This window comes from Canariomyces notabilis (assembly GCF_033297395.1).
Source record: "Canariomyces notabilis strain CBS 508.74 unplaced genomic scaffold N656scaffold_9, whole genome shotgun sequence".
NCBI lineage: Eukaryota > Fungi > Ascomycota > Sordariomycetes > Sordariales > Chaetomiaceae > Canariomyces > Canariomyces notabilis.
Window position 1 is genome coordinate 654,738 of NW_027041831.1, and position 20,864 is coordinate 675,601.

General features: G+C 57.6%; 6 protein-coding genes across 6 annotated transcripts; 3 read left to right on the forward strand and 3 right to left on the reverse strand.

Annotated features, from left to right (window-relative positions):
* Positions 1 to 24: 24 nt before the first annotated feature.
* On the forward strand, positions 25 to 2,259 carry N656DRAFT_752343 (carotenoid oxygenase). The gene is made up of 2 exons (XM_064813035.1): positions 25 to 1,197; positions 1,250 to 2,259. The coding sequence occupies exons 1-2, from the start codon at positions 285 to 287 to the stop codon at positions 2,131 to 2,133; spliced, it is 1,797 nt and encodes a 598-aa protein (XP_064670761.1). The 5' UTR covers positions 25 to 284; the 3' UTR covers positions 2,134 to 2,259.
* Positions 2,260 to 3,759: 1,500 nt separating this feature from the next.
* On the reverse strand, positions 3,760 to 4,498 carry N656DRAFT_844751 (NTPase-like protein; the record flags this gene model as incomplete). The annotated part of the gene is made up of 1 exon (XM_064819157.1): positions 3,760 to 4,498. Exon 1 carries the CDS (start codon positions 4,351 to 4,353, stop codon positions 3,760 to 3,762), a length of 594 nt encoding a protein of 197 aa, XP_064670762.1. The 5' UTR covers positions 4,354 to 4,498.
* Positions 4,499 to 4,756: 258 nt separating this feature from the next.
* N656DRAFT_789236 (alpha/beta-hydrolase) lies at positions 4,757 to 5,723 on the reverse strand (the record flags this gene model as incomplete). The annotated part of the gene is made up of 2 exons (XM_064816770.1): positions 4,757 to 5,110; positions 5,277 to 5,723. The coding sequence occupies 2 exons, from the start codon at positions 5,721 to 5,723 to the stop codon at positions 4,757 to 4,759; spliced, it is 801 nt and encodes a 266-aa protein (XP_064670763.1).
* An 846-nt stretch (positions 5,724 to 6,569) lies between these two features.
* Positions 6,570 to 8,423, forward strand: N656DRAFT_752349 (FAD-binding domain-containing protein; the record flags this gene model as incomplete). Its single annotated transcript, XM_064813036.1, has 3 exons — positions 6,570 to 7,377; positions 7,567 to 7,765; positions 7,855 to 8,423. 3 exons carry the CDS (start codon positions 6,570 to 6,572, stop codon positions 8,369 to 8,371), a joined length of 1,524 nt encoding a protein of 507 aa, XP_064670764.1. The 3' UTR covers positions 8,372 to 8,423.
* Positions 8,424 to 8,933: 510 nt separating this feature from the next.
* On the forward strand, positions 8,934 to 11,113 carry N656DRAFT_824922 (uncharacterized protein; the record flags this gene model as incomplete). The annotated part of the gene is made up of 6 exons (XM_064818437.1): positions 8,934 to 9,020; positions 9,095 to 9,359; positions 9,435 to 10,041; positions 10,102 to 10,360; positions 10,464 to 10,768; positions 10,852 to 11,113. The coding sequence occupies 6 exons, from the start codon at positions 8,934 to 8,936 to the stop codon at positions 11,111 to 11,113; spliced, it is 1,785 nt and encodes a 594-aa protein (XP_064670765.1).
* A 781-nt stretch (positions 11,114 to 11,894) lies between these two features.
* On the reverse strand, positions 11,895 to 20,082 carry N656DRAFT_730717 (uncharacterized protein). Its single transcript, XM_064812630.1, has 9 exons — positions 19,701 to 20,082; positions 19,200 to 19,629; positions 18,917 to 19,136; positions 18,723 to 18,846; positions 14,453 to 18,600; positions 14,090 to 14,377; positions 13,953 to 14,027; positions 13,077 to 13,901; positions 11,895 to 12,963 (listed from the first exon to the last, which is right to left on the reverse strand). The coding sequence occupies exons 1-9, from the start codon at positions 19,912 to 19,914 to the stop codon at positions 12,058 to 12,060; spliced, it is 7,230 nt and encodes a 2,409-aa protein (XP_064670766.1). The 5' UTR covers positions 19,915 to 20,082; the 3' UTR covers positions 11,895 to 12,057.
* Positions 20,083 to 20,864: the final 782 nt, after the last annotated feature.

The following is a 20,864-nucleotide window of genomic DNA, read 5'->3' on the forward strand; positions in this document are numbered from 1 at the left end:
GATACGACGTCCAAGTATCGAACTTAACCACCCGATGATCCGAACTCCCGAGCATATATTGCCCTCGGATCTGGCGAGGCTGTTTGTGGGGTGCATCATCTCGCCTTCGGCACTACCACCGCCTTCTCGGTAGATGCTCATCACAAACCCATCCTCAACCAGAAACACCACTTTATCAGATGCTCTCATCCTCGACATACCAAACCTTCCACCCGGAATCAACACTTACCCGCTAAGTTGACCAAACTACCCCCCGTTAACCACCGACCGTAACCACCATCATCATGGCACACATCCACGACCTCGCCCCCGAAATCTCCAACTACGCCTCTGGACGCCTCACCTCCCCAGACCGGGTCAAGTTCCCCAACACGCCCGTCTTCGCCTCCATGAACAAACCCTCCCGTTTCGAAGGCGACATCATGGACCTGGAATTCACAGGCACCATCCCCGCCGACATCAACGGGACCTTCTACCGGGTACAACCCGACCACCGTTTTCCCCCTCTCTTCGAGGACGACATCCACTTCAACGGCGACGGGTCAGTCACCGCCATCCGCATCGCGGCCGGCCACGCCGACTTCAAGCAGCGCTATGTCCGCACCGACCGGTACAAGGCCGAGACGGCCGCGCGGAGGAGCTTGTTTGGGAGGTATCGTAATCCGTTTACCGATAATGAGAGTGTCAAGGGGGTTATCAGGACTGCGAGTAATACCAATGTGATTTTCTGGCGGGGGATGTTGTTGGCGACGAAGGAGGACGGCCCGCCGTTTGCCATGGACCCGGTCACGCTGGAGACGCTGGGGAGGTACGATTTTGAAGGGCAGATTTTGAGTCCGACGTTTACGGCGCATCCAAAGTTTGATCCGGACACGGGGGAGATGGTGTGTTTTGCGTATGAGGCCGGCGGGGATGGGGCGGATTGCAGTGTTGATGTGGCCGTGTGGACGATTGATGCGGATGGGAAGAAGACGGAGGAGTGCTGGTACAAGGCGCCCTTTGCTGGCATGATTCATGACTGTGGGATTACGAGGAATTGGGTCGTCCTGGCGCTGACGCCAATCAAGATGGATTATCAGCGCATGAAGAGGGGCGGGAATAAGTTTGCGTGGGATCCGAATGAGGATCAGTGGTATGCTGTTCTGCCGAGGAGAGGGGGGAGGAGTGAGGATATTACTTGGTTCAGGGCGGATAATGGTGAGTTGATGCCGTTTTACATGAGGAAAATGATTCGCTGACGGTCAGAAAGCCTTCCATGGCCACGTTGCTGGCTGCTACGAGCTGCCATCAGGAGAAGTCGTCTTCGACTTGACCGTCGCTGACGGCAATGTCTTCTTCTTCTTTCCCCCGGACGACAATATCACTCCCCCGGATGGCGTCGCCAAGCGGAACAAGCTCTCATCTCCTACCATGCGGTGGATCTTTGATCCCAAGGCGAAGAAGTCGCCCATTCGTACCAAAGATGCGGGCGACGCGGACGTCTGGGTTGCGGACGACCGTGTGAAGCCGGCAGTGGTGTGGCCCACCAACGGCGAGTTCTCCCGGATTGACGACCGCTTTGTCACCAAACCATACCGGCACTTCTGGCAGGCCGTCGTGGATGGGTCGAGACCGTATGACTTTGCCAAGTGTGGCCCTCCTGCGGGAGGATTGTTCAACTGCCTCGGGCATTATACCTGGTCCGAGGAGCACTATCACACTGCAGAGTCCGGTACCTCGGCGCAGAACGGCGCAGGGGATGTTGCCAAGGGCAAGTATGGCTTGGAGGATGTCTATTTTGCTGGTCCAACCATGACTTTCCAAGAGCCGACTTTTATTCCCCGCGAAGGGGGCAGCGAGGGCGAGGGATACTTGATCGCGCTGCTGAACCATCTGGACCAGCTCCGGAACGATATTGTCATCTTCGATGCGCAGAATCTGAGCAAGGGGCCCCTTGCTGTTATTCATCTGCCGCTGAAGTTGAAACTGGGCTTGCACGGAAACTGGGTTGACAATCGTGAAATCCAGGCGTGGCAGGAGCGGCGGGCTGAGGATGGAGATGTTGGGCCGGTGCAGGTTGCGAAGGAGCCGCTCCCGTGGCAGAAGCAACTTCAGGGGCAGAATGGACTTGGGACAAACGGCGTGTCCCATTGAATTTGCTCCAGTGCATTGGCGGGTATCGACAGGCAAACACATGTGGTTACCTTATTCAATGTTAGCACATTCGCCGTATTGAAGTAATTAAGATCCCTAAGGAAGTAGGCAAGAGCAGCCCGGCCCATCACCGTACTTGCCAGAGAGCAGACTTGAAGTCGAGCGCGTCGTTTCCTTCCATCCTATCGTCACAAAAATTCTTCCCTCAAACTTCCTCACCCACCTTCCCTTCCTCTGGCAAGGTTCTTTCTACAGCCTGATATCTGTCAATTCCAGACTTCAGTCGGTTTCGTCTTCGCTTTCGCGATTTCCAGCAATTCTATCACGAGGATTTTCATTCGTTTGCGTACCAGTTCAGCAATTCCGAGTCTTCTATTTTCCTCGTGAATCGCGCGATTTCTCTCCCATCAAACGCCTCAACTGAAAGTTGTAGCTCGCTGATCGAGAAAATCCATCCGCCGATCGAAACTCAATCAAGCAATTCTTCCCTTTTCGCCCATCTCACGATTCCTTCCTGGTACACGCTCCGATTGAAACATCCCGTTTCCCAACCGAAGAAGTATTCGTCCACCGACCAAGAGCCATCCTTCAATCCACTTTGCGCGACCTCCATAACGTCATTTCAGGATGCCTCCTCAGCCACGAAACAATTCGACAAGTTGATGGAAGACACCGACACGAGGAGTCTTCCAAGGATAGCACTGATAAGAACGACATAAGCGTCGATGAGCTGCAGCTGGCCGCCCAGCTAACACAAGGCCTTGCTACACAGGGCAAGCCCCACGAGCATATTGAGAAGCCGGAAGAGGATAATCCGGACAGCCACATAACAAATCTGAAGACGACAATGCATGACATCAACAAGAGAATTGACGGAATACAGGAGGACGTCATCAAGATCAAGGACCTGATCAACACCTTCTACCGGCAGCTTCATCAGCGCATCGAGGACGTGGAAATCATCGAGCGCTTCGTGGAGGGTCTGGATGGTTTTACGGCTGCGTTTGCGGACATTGACAAACCTAAGGATGATTCACTACAGAAGAAACGACGGCTCTCTGATTGATTCCCTCTTGGTACACACTCAGTCGTGGAGCAAAGCAAGGACGATTTGGGTCGCGCCCACTAGGCGGCGGGACATCCCAGGAATCATCCAATGGACTGGAATCTAACAGATTGAAGGGTACTTTAGCAATTGCAAAAACAACCACTTCATTGAATGGAGGATTAATCAGTCATGGGATGGCATGGAGGATGATCGCCTTCACGTTGCATTTCAGGGGGGATTGATCAACGAACATATTGATCACAGATGATTTGAAGGGTATCCCAGGGGATAGCCTGGAGGATAGCACTGAATTCATCACTCCTTTGTTCTTCTTCATAGATTGCCATGCGATTTCGGTGAGTAGTTGGTGGATAGAAGCCGATTGTGAAGGCCTGACCAGACGAGTACGAAGCTTGCCATCCCATCAATCCCAACGTCCCCATGCCGATGTGAGCTGGTCGAGAAACTACACGGATGACTCTCAAATGATATCACTGACAAAGGTTCCAGCTCCCAAAGGGTCGAGCAGTGCAGCAACCCATTCCCCTCCGCTCTGTACCATCTCCTCACCCCAGCCCCTAGAATGTCAACCCCGGATTTTTGAACGGAATCAACGCCAACACCACCGCCTCAACATAATACCCCCTCCGATCAATCACATCCCCCGTCAACAACCCCACACTCCCATTCTTCTGCTTGGAATTCCTCCCCCCAAAAACAACCTCATCCGCCTTGCCCAACTCCATGCCCCCCCTCACCAACTCGGCCGTCTCCTTCGGCAGATAATACGTCGCCGTCCTGGCCTTACCAATCCTCCCATCCTTAGCGATAACCACCACCCAGGCGAAATTGCGCAGCAAGCCCGTCTCGTCCTCGTCTATCCCGCCCTCGATGCCGACCCAGTAGTCCGCGTCCGGTTCCAGCGCCCGCGCGTTGGCCGCCCGGTTCTGCGCGCCAAGTAACGTGGTTGCGTCTGAGATGGGCTGGTCGGGCACACCTGATGGGACGGAGACGCCTCGGGAGGTGTGAACGGTGTTGCTGTTGGGGAACATGCGGGTGAAGCCTTGTTGGGCGGCGGAGATTTTGACGGGGTTGAGGGAGGCGGTGATTATTGTTTGGGTTTGGGTTTGTGAGGGCGTGGTTGTGGGGGGGTTGTGTTGTTGAGAGGCCATGGTGTAGTTGGTACAAGTACCTTACTCGGGAATGAGATTGGAATCTGAGTCTGGTGGCAATGGTGCTCGCAGGCTGATCGCTAAGATGGAAGTTGGAATATTGATCACTGTGGTGAGGCTGCAAACTGATCACGTCTGGTCAATGGTGTCGTGGTGGTCTTGATCACGTATCTTCGGCAAACTGAGATTTTTGTAGTTATTATAAGGCGGATATCAGCATTTTGGGCATGGAGCGCGGCCTGAGTCACTCCGGTATCGTCGCGCCAGTAACGTTACTAGCTCCCGTCTGGTGCAGCGGGACTACCGGTGGTGACTTACCCCTGAATGCCAAGCTTGGCCATGCTCAACATAAATCTTGCACGACAGCGAGCCTTCCCATCCTGCATGCTTCAATACAATCCTCTCACTCTTCTTGTCTTGCCATGTGCAAGATCCAATCAACCACCTCGCGCACCTTATTGACCATTGGCACATGTCCAGCCTGTACCGTAGTGACATCCACCTTCCTCCCACTCTCCCTTTCAATCATGGCTATCCCGTCCCTCTGTATGTCGGGTGGGATAACGCGGTCCTTTTCGCAGATGAGATAGGAAACCGAAACGTCGCTGTATCCGGGATGCGTCAGCTTGCCGGCAAAGCTAGCTGCCGAGTGCCGAGGGAACCTCCGGATCCAGGCCTCTCCCTCTTCCTGGGGAAAGCCCGAAAACGACAGCTGAGCTGCTGCCGAAACATTGGTGTGGTACAGCCAGCCGTTCTCCTGTTGTTCGTAGTGCTGTCAGTGAACTGTTGGCCATGAATGCTCATCCTGCAACTCGGCAACTTTGCGGTTCTCCAATTCAGGTTCTTCTTGAGCTCCCGGCTGGCTTCGCCCGGCAGGACGGGACAGGGTCTTGAAGTCGCGGAAGGGAAATAGTCCAACTTACATCAGCAGCCAGCTGATCTCGCCTGTCCGGCGGCACCTGGGCCAGCACATCGGCGGCTGACTCGCCCGCCACCGGCATCAAACACGTCACATATCCGATCCTTACGATGCCGCCCGGCCCCTTACCGTCGCGCTGCCTGTCCCGCTTGCTCAGCCCCTTGATACTCTCCGTAGCCGGGATCCCGCCGTATGAATGCGCCACAAGCATCACGTCCTTGCCCTCGTTCCCCACAAGCCGGCCAGCCTCGCCGGCTATCAGCGCCGCGTCGTCGTACATGGTCGGCGGCGGGACGCCAATGCCGGGCCGGCCCTGCCCCGTTGCGACGCCCACGCTGGGTAGGTGCAGAGCCTTGATCTCATAGCCTGCTTGCGCCACGGCCGAGATCACCGGCGCGTAGAATTCAGGCAGGCCAAAAGAACCGGGGATTAATAAGATTGAGGGTGGCATGACGGGCTTTCTCTGGGTCGTGACTGAGGGTGAGCTGGGATCTGATTTTGCTGGAGTCGACCACGGCTCCCGGAGGGTGATTTCAGGGCCTTCTGAGGTGGAATGGAGATGGGATAAGCCGGTCGACATGATGGCAGTCGTTTCGCAGCCCGTTTTTACATACTGCTTGACCGGCGAAGGATTGTTGGGTTTGGGACCTTGCAGCAGCCCTTGTGGCGGAGACTTGGATACCCGGCGGCCCCGGACAAATGCGCAGGATCATGTGCCAAGATCTGGTATCGCAGGAATACCACCTCGTGATTAAAGACCTATCCCACCAAAATAAAACCCAACGGAGAGATGTGCGAGAGAAGGCCGGTGTACGGAGAGCAGACAGGATGGTGGATGCATCACAAGGATGCTCCTGGGATCCCACGGATCCATGAATTTGGGCGTTGCAAGTTGCCGTTATACACGAATCTCGCGTGATCAATTTCATATGTGTTAGATTCAACTCGTCCTCGTAGTAAAGATGGTATGTTCTCGTCGGCCTCGCAGCGCCTAATGCGAAGTCCGCGTGCTGACCATGCATGCCTGATGACATTGCATTTGGCTTACAGATTGGCATGGTACGTTGAATGCAGGGTCAAGCTTGGCTCTTCGAACCCAATACAATGCGGAGTCACCCCTGGATGTGGATGATCAGTCGACAGACGTAATAAGAATGGAGAAACTTGTCTAGACACGTACATTGTAGGCATTGCACAGTACCTATGACACGGTTAAATTCTCAAATCAGTCTCATTTCCTTCTTGTCTGGAGGGCCAAAAGACGGTGCTTTCTCAACAATTACTCCGAGTCGGGTACATGTCGACTCCAACCATGGTTTCCGACGTTTCCATTGCCGAAACCCTTGCCACGGCCGGGCTCCAAGGCCAAGTCCTTCTCCCGGGCGACGCGGAGTACGTCGCCCGCCAGGACAGCTACTGGTCCAACAGCGTCAAGGGGCTCCAGCCGGCCGCCATCGTGCAGCCCAGGTCAGCCCAGGAGGTCTCGGCAACCCTTCGGGCCCTCGTGGCCACCAAGACCAAGTTCGCCATTCGCAGCGGCGGACACACGCAGTTCGCGGGGGCCAACAACATTGGCGCCGACGGTGTGACCATTGACTTAGGCAAGCTGAATTGGACGCGCTTCCACGCCGACCCCGGTGCCGAGAAGGCGGTCGACATCGGACCCGGAGCGCGCTGGCGCGACGTGTACACGGCACTTCAGGGCCTCGAGGGTGGCAGGTATGTGGTCGCGGGGGGGCGGGACGGCAACGTCGGGGTGGCGGGCCTGCTGCTCGGGGGCGGCAAGACGTACTTTACGGCCAAGCGCGGGTTTGCTTGCGACGATGTGGTGGCGTATGAGGTGGTGCTGGCCGATGGGCGCATCGTGACGGCCGAGGCCGGGACCGAGACGGAGGATCTGTTCCGGGCGCTCAAGGGCGGGTCAAACAACTTTGGCATCGTGACCAACTTTCGCATGAAGGCGTTCGAGCTGGGCGACATCTGGGGCGGCTTGACCTTCTACCCAAAGACGGCTATGGATGGGGCGACGAGGGCGCTGGTGGCCTTCACGGATAGGGTGCAAGAGGATGTCGAGAGCAATCTGTTGTGCTTTTATACGTATATGGGTAAGTACGCTCTATGCAACCTGCACCGCGCTCTTTCCAAGTTTCCCTTGGTCTCCATTTGGTGTGATGCACTAACAACCGTACAGTAAGTGGAAGCCCCGGTCACTCCTTCCTCTCCGGCGCCAACAGGTAGGACCAGTGAAGACGGTGAAACCCTCTTCGACCACACCTCCTGTTGGTACCTTCAAGGTTGCCGCGTCCTTACCCTCTCGTGGCAGCCCGAGTTCAAAGACGTGGTCATCGCCGCCGCCTTTGTCCAGGTCGCGGGTGTCGAAAATGCTCCCGCATATAACGATTGGCAGCAGCTACCTTCGATCATGACGACATGTAAGAAGACTACCCTGCTGGGAATTGCTGTCGAGTACAGCGTCGCGCCGCAAGGCTTCTAGTGAGTGTTGCCCCTTTTCGTCTTCTGTTTGCTTTACCGAACACCAAAGTGCTTCTAACACGCAGATACCTACCCTTGCATCACAACAGCGACACTTTTGCCACTGCATGTTTCAAGAACGATGAACGCATCGTCAGCAAGGCCGCCGAGCTCCACGACCAGCTCGTCCAAGAACTCAAGGCGTTTATCCCGGACGGTAACTTCATCACGCAATGCCTGTTCCAACCCTTGCCGCGGGTCATCGCCCAGCGGTCGGCCGCGGCTGGCGGCAACATGCTTGGGGTCGAAAAGCAGACTGCTAACGGCCTGCTTCTTGTGGCTGTGGGCATGGTGCGGACTGCTGAGCAGGAGGCGTTCCTGCAGCCGCGACTGAGGGCGTGGGTGCAGGCCGTCCGGGACTTTGCGGCGACGCTGCAGGTCGGTGACGGCGACGGGAACCTGGACTGGATCTACCTGAACTATGCCGATGCAAGCCAAGATCCGTTGGCGAGCTACGGCACGGAAAACGTGGAGAAGCTCAGGAGCGTGGCGGCCAAGTACGATCCGGACCAGGTCTTCCAGAGACTATGCCCAGGTGGGTTCAAGGTTTCTAAGGCGAAGAGTTGAGGTTGGTAGCGCACACTGGATCATCTTAATGGACGGAAGACAAGTATTCGTGGATACCTAATCTAACGAGAAGAATTAGCTTGCAAGACGCTCCTATTAGAAGCAAACAATGAGTGCATGCAATGATCCGAGACACGTCATCATGTCATGGCGATCGAGACATGGGGCAGCAAACATAACCACGGCAGTCGGAATTACTTGGCCATATGTTGAGGCAACCTGACCCCTACGTCCCTATCGAGATACGGACTTCGCAAACACGGGGAGTACGGGCTAGTGCCGAAGGCCACGCAGAGAATGATCTTTTGCGTGACACTGCGTGGGTTGCCAGCAAACGCCGTTTCCCCTCCCGCTCCTGTAGGCCTCACTTCAGTCTCTAGCTCAGTCATTGCTTGATTGAGAGATGTTCTTCCCATTCAATTTTCTTCGCTGCCTATTCAAGGACGCACTTCTCATGGTCAATCTACTACACAATAATTCCAACGCGACATCAAGTTCTCCACTTACCAACCAAGTCGATCTACTTGGCCAGCTGGTCACGATGACAACATCTTCAGAAAACATGCCCGCCTGTGCGAACGCGGCTCCTGATTCTACTGCCTGTACCAAGAAGGGCGTTTTCGCTTGCGGAAAATGCCACCTGGTTTCAGTATGATGCCCAGGATCACGATTCTCCAGAGAACCTGACAGCAGTGTCATAGCTAGCTTGCTGACGAATGCCAGTATTGTGGAAAGGAGTGCCAAACGGCGCATTGGCCTGTTCATAAGATAGTTCACAAATCTCCGGCCAGCAAATCGGACTGGCGTCCAGCTTGGGACACCGAAGGGCGTGAGCCTGCATGGGCGATAGGTGAAGCCCGGAACAACGCGCACAATCCGTTTGGAGGAAGCTTGTTCTTGTGGGGCAATGTTCCGGCTATCGACGTCCTGCGACTGTCAGAAAATGAAGGAGCTGGGTACAGCGATGATATTGAGCTGTTGTTTGCTGGTTAGTCAACGCCATCATGACCAGCCCAGAAACTTCTGCATATTGCGAACTTCCGAAGTCTGACAGGAGTCACAGCTTCAGGAGATTTGCGCAATGTCGTTAAGACCATTGTCGACCTCCCGGCCACCGTTACCCAGCCTGTTCACGCCACGATCAATGACCGAGAGTTCGCGGTTGTCGCCCGAAACGCCATCTGGCTGCTCTTTGCTCTCAGCACCCCAAGCGAGCCTACCGCAGACGACAACGGCCCGCTTGACACCGCAGAGATGCTGACACATCTCTGGTACTCTGCGTTCATGCCTCAAGAGGTGCTGTCGGCGGTGCAGAAAGCGGTCAAGCCACTTATTGCGGAGGTCTGCGCCAAAATCAAAGACAAACACTCTGCCAGTTGTCTAGGTAAAACGTGGCAGTTCCCATCTGGCAGGAACCTGCGTCTCGTGTTGAAGAAAGAACAATGGTTTGCCCTCGAGAAGATGCTTGACGTGCCAGAGGGCTTCACATTCGACAAGGCTACTAAGGTTCGTCATGGCGTTACCCTCGCGCCCGAGAGGGCGGATTACCGGGATCGATGGGACTTCAAGGAACCAACGGCTTCCATGCGCATTGCGAGGCGTCAGTTCCGCGAGGATGGCTTGCTCCTGCCGTTTGGACACCCCCGTGACCTTTACAAGACACCCAACATGTGAGGTCTGATGTTCCTTACGTCACTTCTGAAAGTAACACTAACCCTAGCATCACCAAGGACCCTCTTCCAGAACTCCGATGTCTGGCTGATGGACGACAAGGCCGACCCCTTGCAAGGCTGGCCCATCTGGGAGGTCTACCACCGTCCGTGGCCGGCAAAGCAAGACTGGTACGGGAAGCTACATGCCTATCTTCGTGGGGGTTTCGGAAAATTCGTCAAGTCCCTGACGACCATCCACGTGAGCTTCGAGATGCACTGCGTTGATGCTAGAGAATTGAAGGAACACCTCCACTGTGACCGATACACCCGGATCGAGGTAAGTGCCAGTGTCTCCACTCCGCCCATCGTATTACTTTGAAGTGAACAAGAAGGATGAGAAACAAAAAAGAGCACTCTCACAATCTCAACCTTACTGCCAGGTCTCCAACATCACAGACGACAGCCACCTCGGCCTCCGCAACACACTCACCAGCCTAATGCCTCTGCTTCAACCGCCGCAGCGCAACCCTCATGCAACGCTCATCAGCCTGTTTCTCAACGCCGTCATACAGATGGTCAAAGGACTTGGCCTAGAGGGGCCTGCCACGGAACAGGCTACTGGCAAGGTTCTAACATATCTGCCCGTCACGGACTTCGCCAGCTTCCTGAATCCGTCCGGGGCAGAAATGACACGCATGTGGGATGCTCGCAACTTGTTTCTGGACCTTGATACGTTCTTTAATCTGTGAGTCTCAGGCAACACGCTGGTGTCTCAATTCAAACTCACCCACTAGTACGTTGACTCTAATCGTGGTGTTTGATTGCTAGGTACCGCGCCCATCGAAACTTTGGAGCCATCGCGGCCGAGTCGGGAGCCGTGGAAAAGGGAAACAACACGATCGTGGAGAAATGGCCGCTGAGGTTGAAGCGCCAACTGGGTCAGGAGGGAGCGCAGGAAGAGTTTCGTGTCATGCTGGCCTCAAGTTACACCAGCATGGAGCGGTATATGGAATGGACCCGAGCTGTCCCGGAAACAATCACTGGCAATGAACCAAAAAGCGGGGATGGCGATCCTATCACCCAGGCGTGATACTCCTCTTCACAGGAATTGGATAACCAAATGCATTCTGCTAACAGCTTTAACACAAATTTACTCTGAGGCACTTGACCAGGCCGCCAGCCTTCGAGCCTGCTACCCCGACTGTTGTGCCACAGGCCCTACGCAGTACTTTGCGGTTTGCGCGGACTCCAGCGCCGATGCGAATAATGCGATCATGTCGAGCGCCGAGGGTAGTCAGGGTACGGCGCGGCACACGTACAGACTGGGCCTTACGATCTGGTTCTGGCTTCGCAGCTCCGTCCATACGTATCCACATGTTGATGCGCCTGAAGGGCAGCTAGAAGGAATTCGTCACGGTTGTCTCACGGCAGTTGTTTGGGTTGTCGAGGATTTTGTTGGATCTTGATCGATTGTTGTCGTGTGAGCCAGGACCCGTTCCACACTGCTTACCTCAGCCAGTCACACCGTCTTGTGGGTAGGGTGGGGCACCCCGCGCTAGGTACCGTAGGTAAGTCACGTGGCCTCGTGCCAACGCTCCACGCTCCATCCAGGTCTTCCAGGTTCCCACCATGTCCCATTGTCCCTGAGCTCTCTCAAGCTCTGTTGTCACACGCACTTGGGAATTGCTAATCCAAGCATTGTGAACTATGCATTGTTTATGAACTGTATATTCTAGAATTGTATCTATGATAAAAGACAGGAACGATAAACAGAATCATTTATCCTCCAAAGTCTGTTGGTTCGTTGGTGGAGTTGACCTTAAGTGGGCCCCACAGCGACGCCAACCCGGCCCGTGCCGGATTAGCTCCTTCCTCCCTCCAAGCGTCTCACATGCCCTGCCTTCTTCCCTCAACACCGACAAGGTTGAGGTTTCCACATAACATTAGCCCTAACACCTAACCAAGGCCTACTTGAGGGCTGCAAACTTTGTTCTGGAATTTTGCATCTTTATCCAATTCCTTTAATCCTCAACCCTATTTCGCCGCCTCAATTCCAGGCGACACCAGCTTGCCAACCAACTTCTCGCACAGGGCAATCAGCGAGCTCGCGTTGGTGATGTCGAGCGTGCTCAGCTCGGCGCCCAGCTTCTGGCGCACCCAGCCGCGGAGCTCGACGGCCGAGAGCGAGTCGAGACCGTAGGCCATGAGCGGCTTGCCGGGCTCCATCTCGGTCTCGAGCCGCAAAACCTTGGTGATCTGCGTCTGCAGCACGCCCACGGCGGCCTTGTTCAGCGCCGCGGGCTCGCCGCCAGACGCCTGCAACACCTTGAATGCCTTGATGGCCTGGTCGGCTGCATTGTTGTTGTCGCCGCTGCCACCGTCCGCATCGTTGCCATCGCCATTGCCGCCCGCCCCGTGGCGGTTGAACAGGTACCGGAACCGCGGCTCGCCCGCCAGGTCGTTGGATCCGTCGTCTGTTAGTGGGTATGCTAGGCCCGTGATGAGCTGTGCGCCGCTGGTGGGGTTGAGTGGGGCACCGCCGGTGCCGTCGTCCTGCTGGAACACGGAGTAGCTGATGATGCGCCGCAGCATGCCCTCGTCGATGGGCGTCCACTGCTTCTTGTCGAAGCGGGCCTCGAGGCCGTTGCCCTGCTCAGCGATGTAGCCCACGTCCTCGATGGCGCCCAAATCGACCGTGTTGGCGCGCAACCCTAGCGAGCGCCGGTAGGACGCGAAGGCGTCGAGGAAGGCATTGGCCGCGGCGTAGTTGGCCTGGCCCTTGTTGCCCACGACTCCCGAGATGGAGGAAAGCATGGTGAAAAAGTCCAGGGGTTGCTTCTGCTCCTGCTGCGCGGCGCTGTGCAGGTTCCACGTGCCCGCCACCTTGGCGTGGATTGCCGTATGGTAGTCGTCGTGCGTCATGGTCTCGAACGGCTTGTCCTGCATTCGGTGTGAGCACGGAAGCGCTCAGTAGGTACATGCTAACAAGAAGAGCGTAGGATGACATGACTTGGTGGGTTGGGAAAGAATTAGTAGGGCTGCTAAGTACTCACCCTCAAGACCATAGCACCTTGAATCACGCCGGCAATCCTCCTTGGTCGCGCCGATCGGAAGACGCTCCGGACAAAGTCAAGATCGCCCACGTCGCCCTTGGCGTCTGTCACCTCACAGCCATAGGCCGCGCAGTTCTGGATGACCCGGGCCGAGGCCTCGTCGTTTGTGCCGCTCCTGCTCAGGGCAATGATGTGGCGGGCTCCGTGGCGCGCCAGGTGCACGGCGACGCTGCCGCAGAGGCCCTTAAGGCCGCCGACAATGAGGTACGAGGCGCCCTCGGGCTGCAGACGCAGCTTACGGACGGCCGGGCGGATGGGCAGCTGGACGTCCTGCTCCCCGCTACTGACGACGATCTTGCCAATATGCTGGCCGCGGCGGATGTACGAGAGCGCATCTATGACCTTGTCGAAGCCGTACGTCGTGACGGGGTGGATGGGGCCGATGTGGCCGCCCTCGACAAGGTCGAAGATCTCATCCAGCAGGTCTCCGATGAGTTCGTTCGTGATCTCCTTGGTGTAGGAAAGGTCCACGGCCCGGAACGAGCAGTTCCTGTCGAAGGGCTCCATCGCTAGCGTGTTACGGTCGACAATATCGCGCTTGCCAATCTCGACCATGATACCGCCGTCGGCAGTCAGTCGCCACGACTCGTCGAGCAGCTCGCCGATCAGCGAGTTCAGGATTACGTCAACTCCGCGGCCACCCGTCTCGCGCCGGATCTCCTCGGCGAACTTGGTGTTGCGCGAAGAGAACATGCGGTTCGCGGGGATATCAAAGTTCTTGGCCAGGAACTCGCGCTTGTCATCGGTGCCGACCGTGACGAAAATCTGTTTTTGCGTGAGAAAGAGCATGTGCTAATAGGAACAGTGAGAGCTTACGTCCGCCTTCTTGTACTTGGCCAGCTGGATCGCGGCAATTCCCACGCCGCCGGCTGCGGAGTGGATGAGAACAGACTGCGAGAGATAATCGCATTAGGGTGAGTCCAGCGTGCTAGAAAAGCAGTGGTAGTACTCACCTGTCCCTCCCGCAGGTTTCCGAGATGGTACAGAGCATAGATGGCCGTCAGGTACACCAGTGGAATTGTCGCCGCATCCTCGAAGCTCATATTGTCCGGGATGACGTGCACGCGGTCCTGGGGACACTGGACGCGGTTGACGTAGGTGCCGCTCCGCATGGCGGCGACGCGGTCGCCCACCTTGAAGTTCCTGGTCACGCCCGGTCCGATGCGCTTGATGTAGCCGGCACACTCGCAGCCGATCATGTGTTCGTTTTCCGGAACGATACCCATAGTAGTAGCGACATCCTGGGGTTCGAGTTTATCAGCATGCTAATCTCACGGAAAGGGGCATGATTCCATTAGCGTTCATATTGAACTAACCTTGAAGTTGACGGCCACGGCCATGACCTCAATCTCCACCATGCCCGCTTCCATGGGCACTTCGCCCGTATCCGTCTCGCACCAGGTCAAGCTCTGTAGCGTGCCGATCTTCTCGGCCTGGAGGCGCACCTGGGCCTCGGTCGCGTGCAGGCCCTTAACCACGGGTTCCAGTCCCTTGCCGCTCTCGGCGGCCTTGAAGTCGTTGACGGGCGTGTCCGGAACCAGCCTTTGGACTAGCAGCACTCCATCGCGCTCGGCGTACTCGGTCTCGACGTCGGCAGAGTCACGGCCTGACGTGCGGATCTTGCGCAGCACTTGCTCAATGGCCCACGTCGTCGCGGGCGAGGTCGCGCTCTGCACGTCTAGCACGTGCAGCCGCGCCTGCGGGTCCTCACGCCGCGCGACCCGGAACAAGCCCAGCACGAGCGCATTGCCCGGGTGTGTGACGTGCGAAGTCTGCGCACCCTTGGTCACCCACAGCAGCGGGGTGGCCGTGGCGATGAGCGCCTTGAGCGCGTCCCATTGCGCCTCGGGAATACGGGCCAGAACGCCCGGCTTGGAAAGATCGTCCAGGATGAGTACAGCCGACTTGTCCTCGTCTTTGGCATGTTCCCGGCCCGCAAGCTTCGTGATCGGCGCAGTATTGACGGTCCAGCCAGAGGTTTCGAGCGCGGACCGCAAAGATGGTGTGAGTGGGGAGACCGTCTCCTCCTCGAAGAGGGCGATGGTGAGGTGCCAGGGCCCATCCTGGGCAGTCTTCACGTCAGTCGAGTTGTTGGTCAACAGATAGGCCGGACTGCTGCTGAGTAAAGTAGGGATCTCAAGGGCAGAGGCTAAGTCGCTGATACTATTCGCCTTTGCAAGCCTTTGCAGCTTGCGACGGGCTGAGAAGTAGTGATTGTCGCCGAATATTTTGCTGGTATCGCCAGGGGTGGTACCAAGAGAGCTTACGGGCGTGTCATCAGACGAGGGTGCGCCAGAAGAAGAGGAAGCTTCGGACGGCGTGCCGGGAGATTCGGGCGAGGCCGGGGACCCGGACTCCAAGCCTTCTTCTACATCGGAGCTCCCCGGCGCACCAGCAGCAAGGGCTCCGGCGACCCCGTCGCGCCCAGCCACCAGCAGAGCAAACGCGTCGGGCTTCAACAGGGGCTTCAGACTCGTCATAATCTCCCCGGCAGCGGCTTCCGACGGCCCCTTGACAATGGCGAGATCGTATGTCGGCTCGCTGACGGGCAGGCCGAGCCCCTCCTTTGCACGGGCGAGCAGGTGGAAGGCGGCATTCCTCTTGCCCTCGTGCCCCGCCTGCACCGTGACTAACGTCTTGGCATCGGGCGTGGCAAAGTCGTACTGCGTGTAGGCCTGCCGTGCCTGGGCCAAGCTCTCGGCCTGAAACCAGAGGCTAGAGGTGTCTGCACCGTCGAGGTTGATCTCGACCACCTTGAGCGCGGGTTTCTTGTGCGCAACCAGATCGATCACCGTCTCCAGCCTGCTCGCCGACTCGGACGAGAGGAATGTCAGCTGATGCTGGGTCAGCAGCGAGATATCGGGCTTCCAGGTGACGGTATGGAACACGTGCGGATCGGGCTTCTCATCGACGTCGAGGCGGACGTAGTTCAGCCCCCTAACGCGCAGGATCGGCGCGCCGGTCTGCGGGTCGTAAATGCCCACATTGGCGATCCAGCTCTTAGCGACGTCGCGCCGGCCACGGCCCGTGTAGACGGACTCGGCCACAGACAGGCCTTCGTACAGGTTGCGCGGCATCTTGTTGATGACCATGTCGTCGACTAGGGCTGGGATCATGGTATCCTTGATTAGGCTGCGCTCACCCGCGGCGTTGGCCGGCGTGGCCGTCTGCAGGCAGCTGTCGAGCACTGCCGGATGCAGCGGGTAATAGGATTGTGGGTCCCACTTGGATGGCGGTGGCTCGAGCGACACGATGGTCCTGCAGGTGCGGCTACCGGACACGGATTCGATGCTCTTGATGAGCTGGAAGGTCGGGCCAAAGCCCATGCCGACCTGGCGCTGCGCCTTGTACCACAGCTTGGCCGACTGCGGGTGCCTGAGGGGAGCAAGGTCGTCTCCCTTGAGCGTCTCGCTCTCGTCCAGGGGCTCCTGAACGCGGATCAGGCCTGCACAGTGCTCGTACACAACACCAGCCGCTGTGGTGCGGATACGGAACTCGTGCCAGTCCTTGCTGCCCGGCACGCGGGTCAAGGTGAGCATGATCGTGGTGGGTTTGCCTTCGTCGACCACGACGGCGCGGTCAAACTTGACGTTGCGGAACCGGTACGCCAGTTCGTTGGGTGAGCTGATATCAAGGTCCGGGTTCAGCGCCCGGTGCTTCTGGTACATGGCTTCGAGCGCCATGGTGGCGAGACCGGCTCCCGGGATGAGCACGTCGGGCCCCATCTTGTGATCGCGCAGCCACGGCACGTCGGCCAGGTTCAGATGCTTGCGCCAGGTCGGGCTCTCCCACGATGTGCCAGGGATCTTGCTGCCGAGCAGGTCGTGCGTGATGAACTGCTTGTACCGCCAGTCTTTGCTGGCGGCATTCTCGTGCCAGTACTTGACCGAGTGGTTCCACGAGTAGTTGGGCAGGTCGACAATGGTGCGAACTGTGTTTATATCATACTCGTTCACCCGCTCCAAGTCGATCGGGTGCCCCGTGGCGAAGAGGCGGCCGGCGACGTCAAAGAGGGACTTGCCGGCATTGGCGCCGCGGGACCACGAAGCGGTATAGGCGACGTCGGAGCCCGAGGGCAAGGACTTGAGCACCTGGGACACGGGTCCCGCCAGCGCACCCGAAGGGCCAATCTCGATGAGCAGGTCCGGAGAGTCCTTGGTGACGAGCTCTTTGAGCGCCTCGGCAAATCGCACAGGGGACACCATATTGGTCTTCCAGTACAGCGCATCGGCGGGGCTCTCCTTCTTGGACGCTGTGACGGACGAGAACATGCTGACTTGAGACAAGCTGCCGTCGCTAAGGGGCTGGAACGCCTGGTCGGTCCTCAGGAGACGATCGTACTCGTCGCCGATCACACTCATCAGCGCCGAGTGATAGGCAAGATCGACTTGCAGCAGCCGCGCGAAGTGACCAGCCGCCTTGAGTTCCTCAGCAAGCGCCTCGAGCGCAGGCTTCTTACCCGAAATGGTCAGGCTGCTGGGGCTGTTGAGGCAGGCAATCCACACCTTGCCGACGTATTCTGCCTTCTCAATGAAGGGCGCGACGCCCTCGACGCCAAGACCCACGGCGAGCATACCCACGTTGGGTTCGGCATCGGCTTTGCGGTTCACGGCGGCGCGCCCACGGTAGAAGGCGGCCTTGATGGCGCCGGCGCGGTCCAGCAGGCCGGCGGCGTACGCAGCGGCGATCTCGCCCGAAGAGTGGCCCACTACACTGCTGGGCTTGACGCCCCATGACTCCAGGATGGCCACAATCACGAGCTGCAGCGCGGTTACCAAAGGCTGGGAAAACTCGGGCTGGCGGAGGTGCTCTGCGCTTCTGGGCTCCGTCAGCTCCGTCAGCAGCGACCACTTGGGTGCCTCGGGTTGTGCCTGGAGCACGGCGTCAAGCTCTTCCAGGATGGAGCGTGTGATGGATGGGAAGAAGGCCAGCAGGTCTCGCCCCATTTGAGGCCACTGCGCGCCTTGGCCTGTAAAGACGAAACCGAGCTTGGGCGGCGAAGGGGCCTTTCTTGCCACCACAAAGTCGGACTCTTCAATTTCCGTGCTGGCCGTGCTAACATAGGCGCGGTGCCATAACCGCGTGCGTCGCTCGGAAAGGGTGTACGCCAGGTCGGACAGGCGCACCTTGACCCGCGGATTGACCAGGTGGTTGGTCAGTGCCTGCATGTTGCCCTTGAGTGAAGCGGCGTCGTTGGCCGACAGGACGAGGACAAACGGTCGCCGCGCCGCCGTATCCTCGATCTCCTCGTCGTCCTCGTCTTCCTCGTCGTCGGCGCTGCTATCCGTCTTGATCGAGAAGATGTGGTTTTCCCTTCCCTCAACCGGCGCCTGTTCGATGATGGCGTGTGCGTTGGAGCCCCCGTAACCGAACGAGTTGATGCTGGCGCGCCGTAGCGGGTAGCCTTCGTCGGGCCACGCGAGCGATACACGCGATGCCTTGACTTTGTTTCCGATAAAGTCGACTAGAAGAACGATACAAGGTGAGCATTATGGCCGAGGCAACTCGACATTTCCGTTCGGCTGCTCTGTCCCTTCCCCCCTTTTCCCTAAGATCGTCTAGACTGAAAAGGGACATGATACGTACTCTTGGGACTGGGCTTCATGAAGGTCGGAGTACCCGGGATCAATCCCTTCTCTATCGCCAGGACTGTCTTGATCAGTCCGGAGTTGCCTGCCGCGGGTTCCGAGTGCCCGACGTTGCTCTTGATCTGAATTGAGTGGCAGATAAGGTTAGTCTTCGGCAGCCCCCTTTCCGTCCTTCAGCGAGTCACCACTTACAGAGCCGATGATGAGTGGCTTGTCGGCCGGGCGCGTTGCCGCGAACACTGAGCCGGCGCCCGTGACTTCGGTAGGATCACCTGCCTGGGTGCCCGTACCGTGGCATTCAAGGTAGGCCGTGTCGTTGTAGTTTGTGATGCCCGCATTCGCATACGCTGCCCGAATGGCGGCTGCTTGATCCGTAGAACTAGGGCTGGCAATGCCTCCCGTTCGCCCGTTGCTAGTGTTGGTGAATCATCAGCCTTGACCGTCCGTGGGTTAAGCATTGACGAGCAAAACGAACCTGTTCGATGCTGTTCCCCTCACGACTGCTCGAATCGGATCCCGGTCTCGGATCGCATCCGCCAGCCTCTTGACGATGACACAGCTGACAGCCTCGGCTTTGACGTAGCCGTCGGCATCCGCATCGAACGTGTGGCACAGGGCCGAGGGCGAGTGCGCCTGGCCAACGTTGCCCGCGTCCATGACGTGGTCCGGATTCAGATACAGATTGGAGGTGGCGACAATGGCGGCATCGACCTCTCCCGACTGCAGTGAGCGGCAGGCCAGGTCCAGACCGACGAGACTGCCCGAGCAAGCCGTGTCGATGGTGACCGAGGGGCCCTTGATGTTGAGGAAGTAGCTCAGACGGTTCGCCATGATGGCCCGCCCGACGCCGATGGGGCAGTTGGCCGGCCGGTCCTCGGCGTCGCGATTTTGCATATCGCCGTAGTCTACCCCGTTGGCCATGTCAGCTTGCTTCAGGATGCTGGTGCGTATCATCTGTTCTCCCCGGAACACTCACCGCTGGCATAAGACCCTACAAAGCACGCGACCGGCGCGCCATCCAGCTTCTCTAGGGGTATACCTGCGTTCTCGAGGCCCTCAAAGACAACCTCGAGCATCTGGCGCTGGTTCGGATCCATGGCGATGGCCTCGGTCCCGGATATCTCGAAAAAAGAGGCATCAAAGTCGGCCAGGTCGACGTCGCCCAGGAACATGCCGCCCTTGGGCCGCATCGTGCCTGGCTTGTGCGACCCGTCATAATGGCCCTTGATGTCGAACCGCGTCAGGGGCACCGTGTTGGGCGCGATGCCCCCGCGCTCCAAAAAGTCCCATAGCTTCTGGGGCGAGTGGTTGCCGCCGGGCAGGCGGCAGGCGAAGCCCACGATGGCGACAGGCTCCTGTCGGAACTGCGGCTTGGCCATGGTTCGTTCCTACTGGGTTGGAACTGGAAACAAGGGTTGATGTGGACGGTATGACGGTGTAAGGACTCGGGAGGATGGGCTGATCTCGTCTAGCCTGAGATGTGCCCGGTCCGAGGAAGGCACGCGGGTTATCTTGATGTTTTGAAGAAAGACCCTGCCGTGCTCGGATCTGTTGTGCTGTGACAGCTTCCTTGATCGTATATGTGAGCCTAGCTACGTATCCATATATCCCTTTCCTTACCTTGCATCTAGAGATAGTTGATACTGATACCTGCCTTGGCCGACTGCCCAGCCCCCTTTGCTCACGGAGATAAGCTGCTCCTTCTGCATCTAGTCTAGAGTCTAGACCAAGTATACAGAGCGATTTGCTGCTGATAGGGTGCAGTGCACTTTTGATGATTACTGTTACAGTGAATCCTCGACATGGCGGCTCTGTCCTAACCTTTACCGCTCTTTTGCTGTTAGTAAATGGCGATTTTAGCCAGGAGTGAGGCCAGCGGTTGCGGTCAAGGCAACCGCCCAGGGGCAATCAGTGCTGTCTCTGATGTCTCGATGAGGCTATCCCCGAGTCCACGTTGATTATCTGCATCATCCATCGTTCTTGGCCTCGCTTGCGAATCGGCCCCCTGCTTACCATGTCAGCATTTTAATGTATGTACTGCTTATACCCAGGGTCGACGGTATTGTCATGCGTCTCGATGTAACCGTTGTGATTACCTCACACTTGATGTATCATCACTCGGAACCACCTATCATCTATT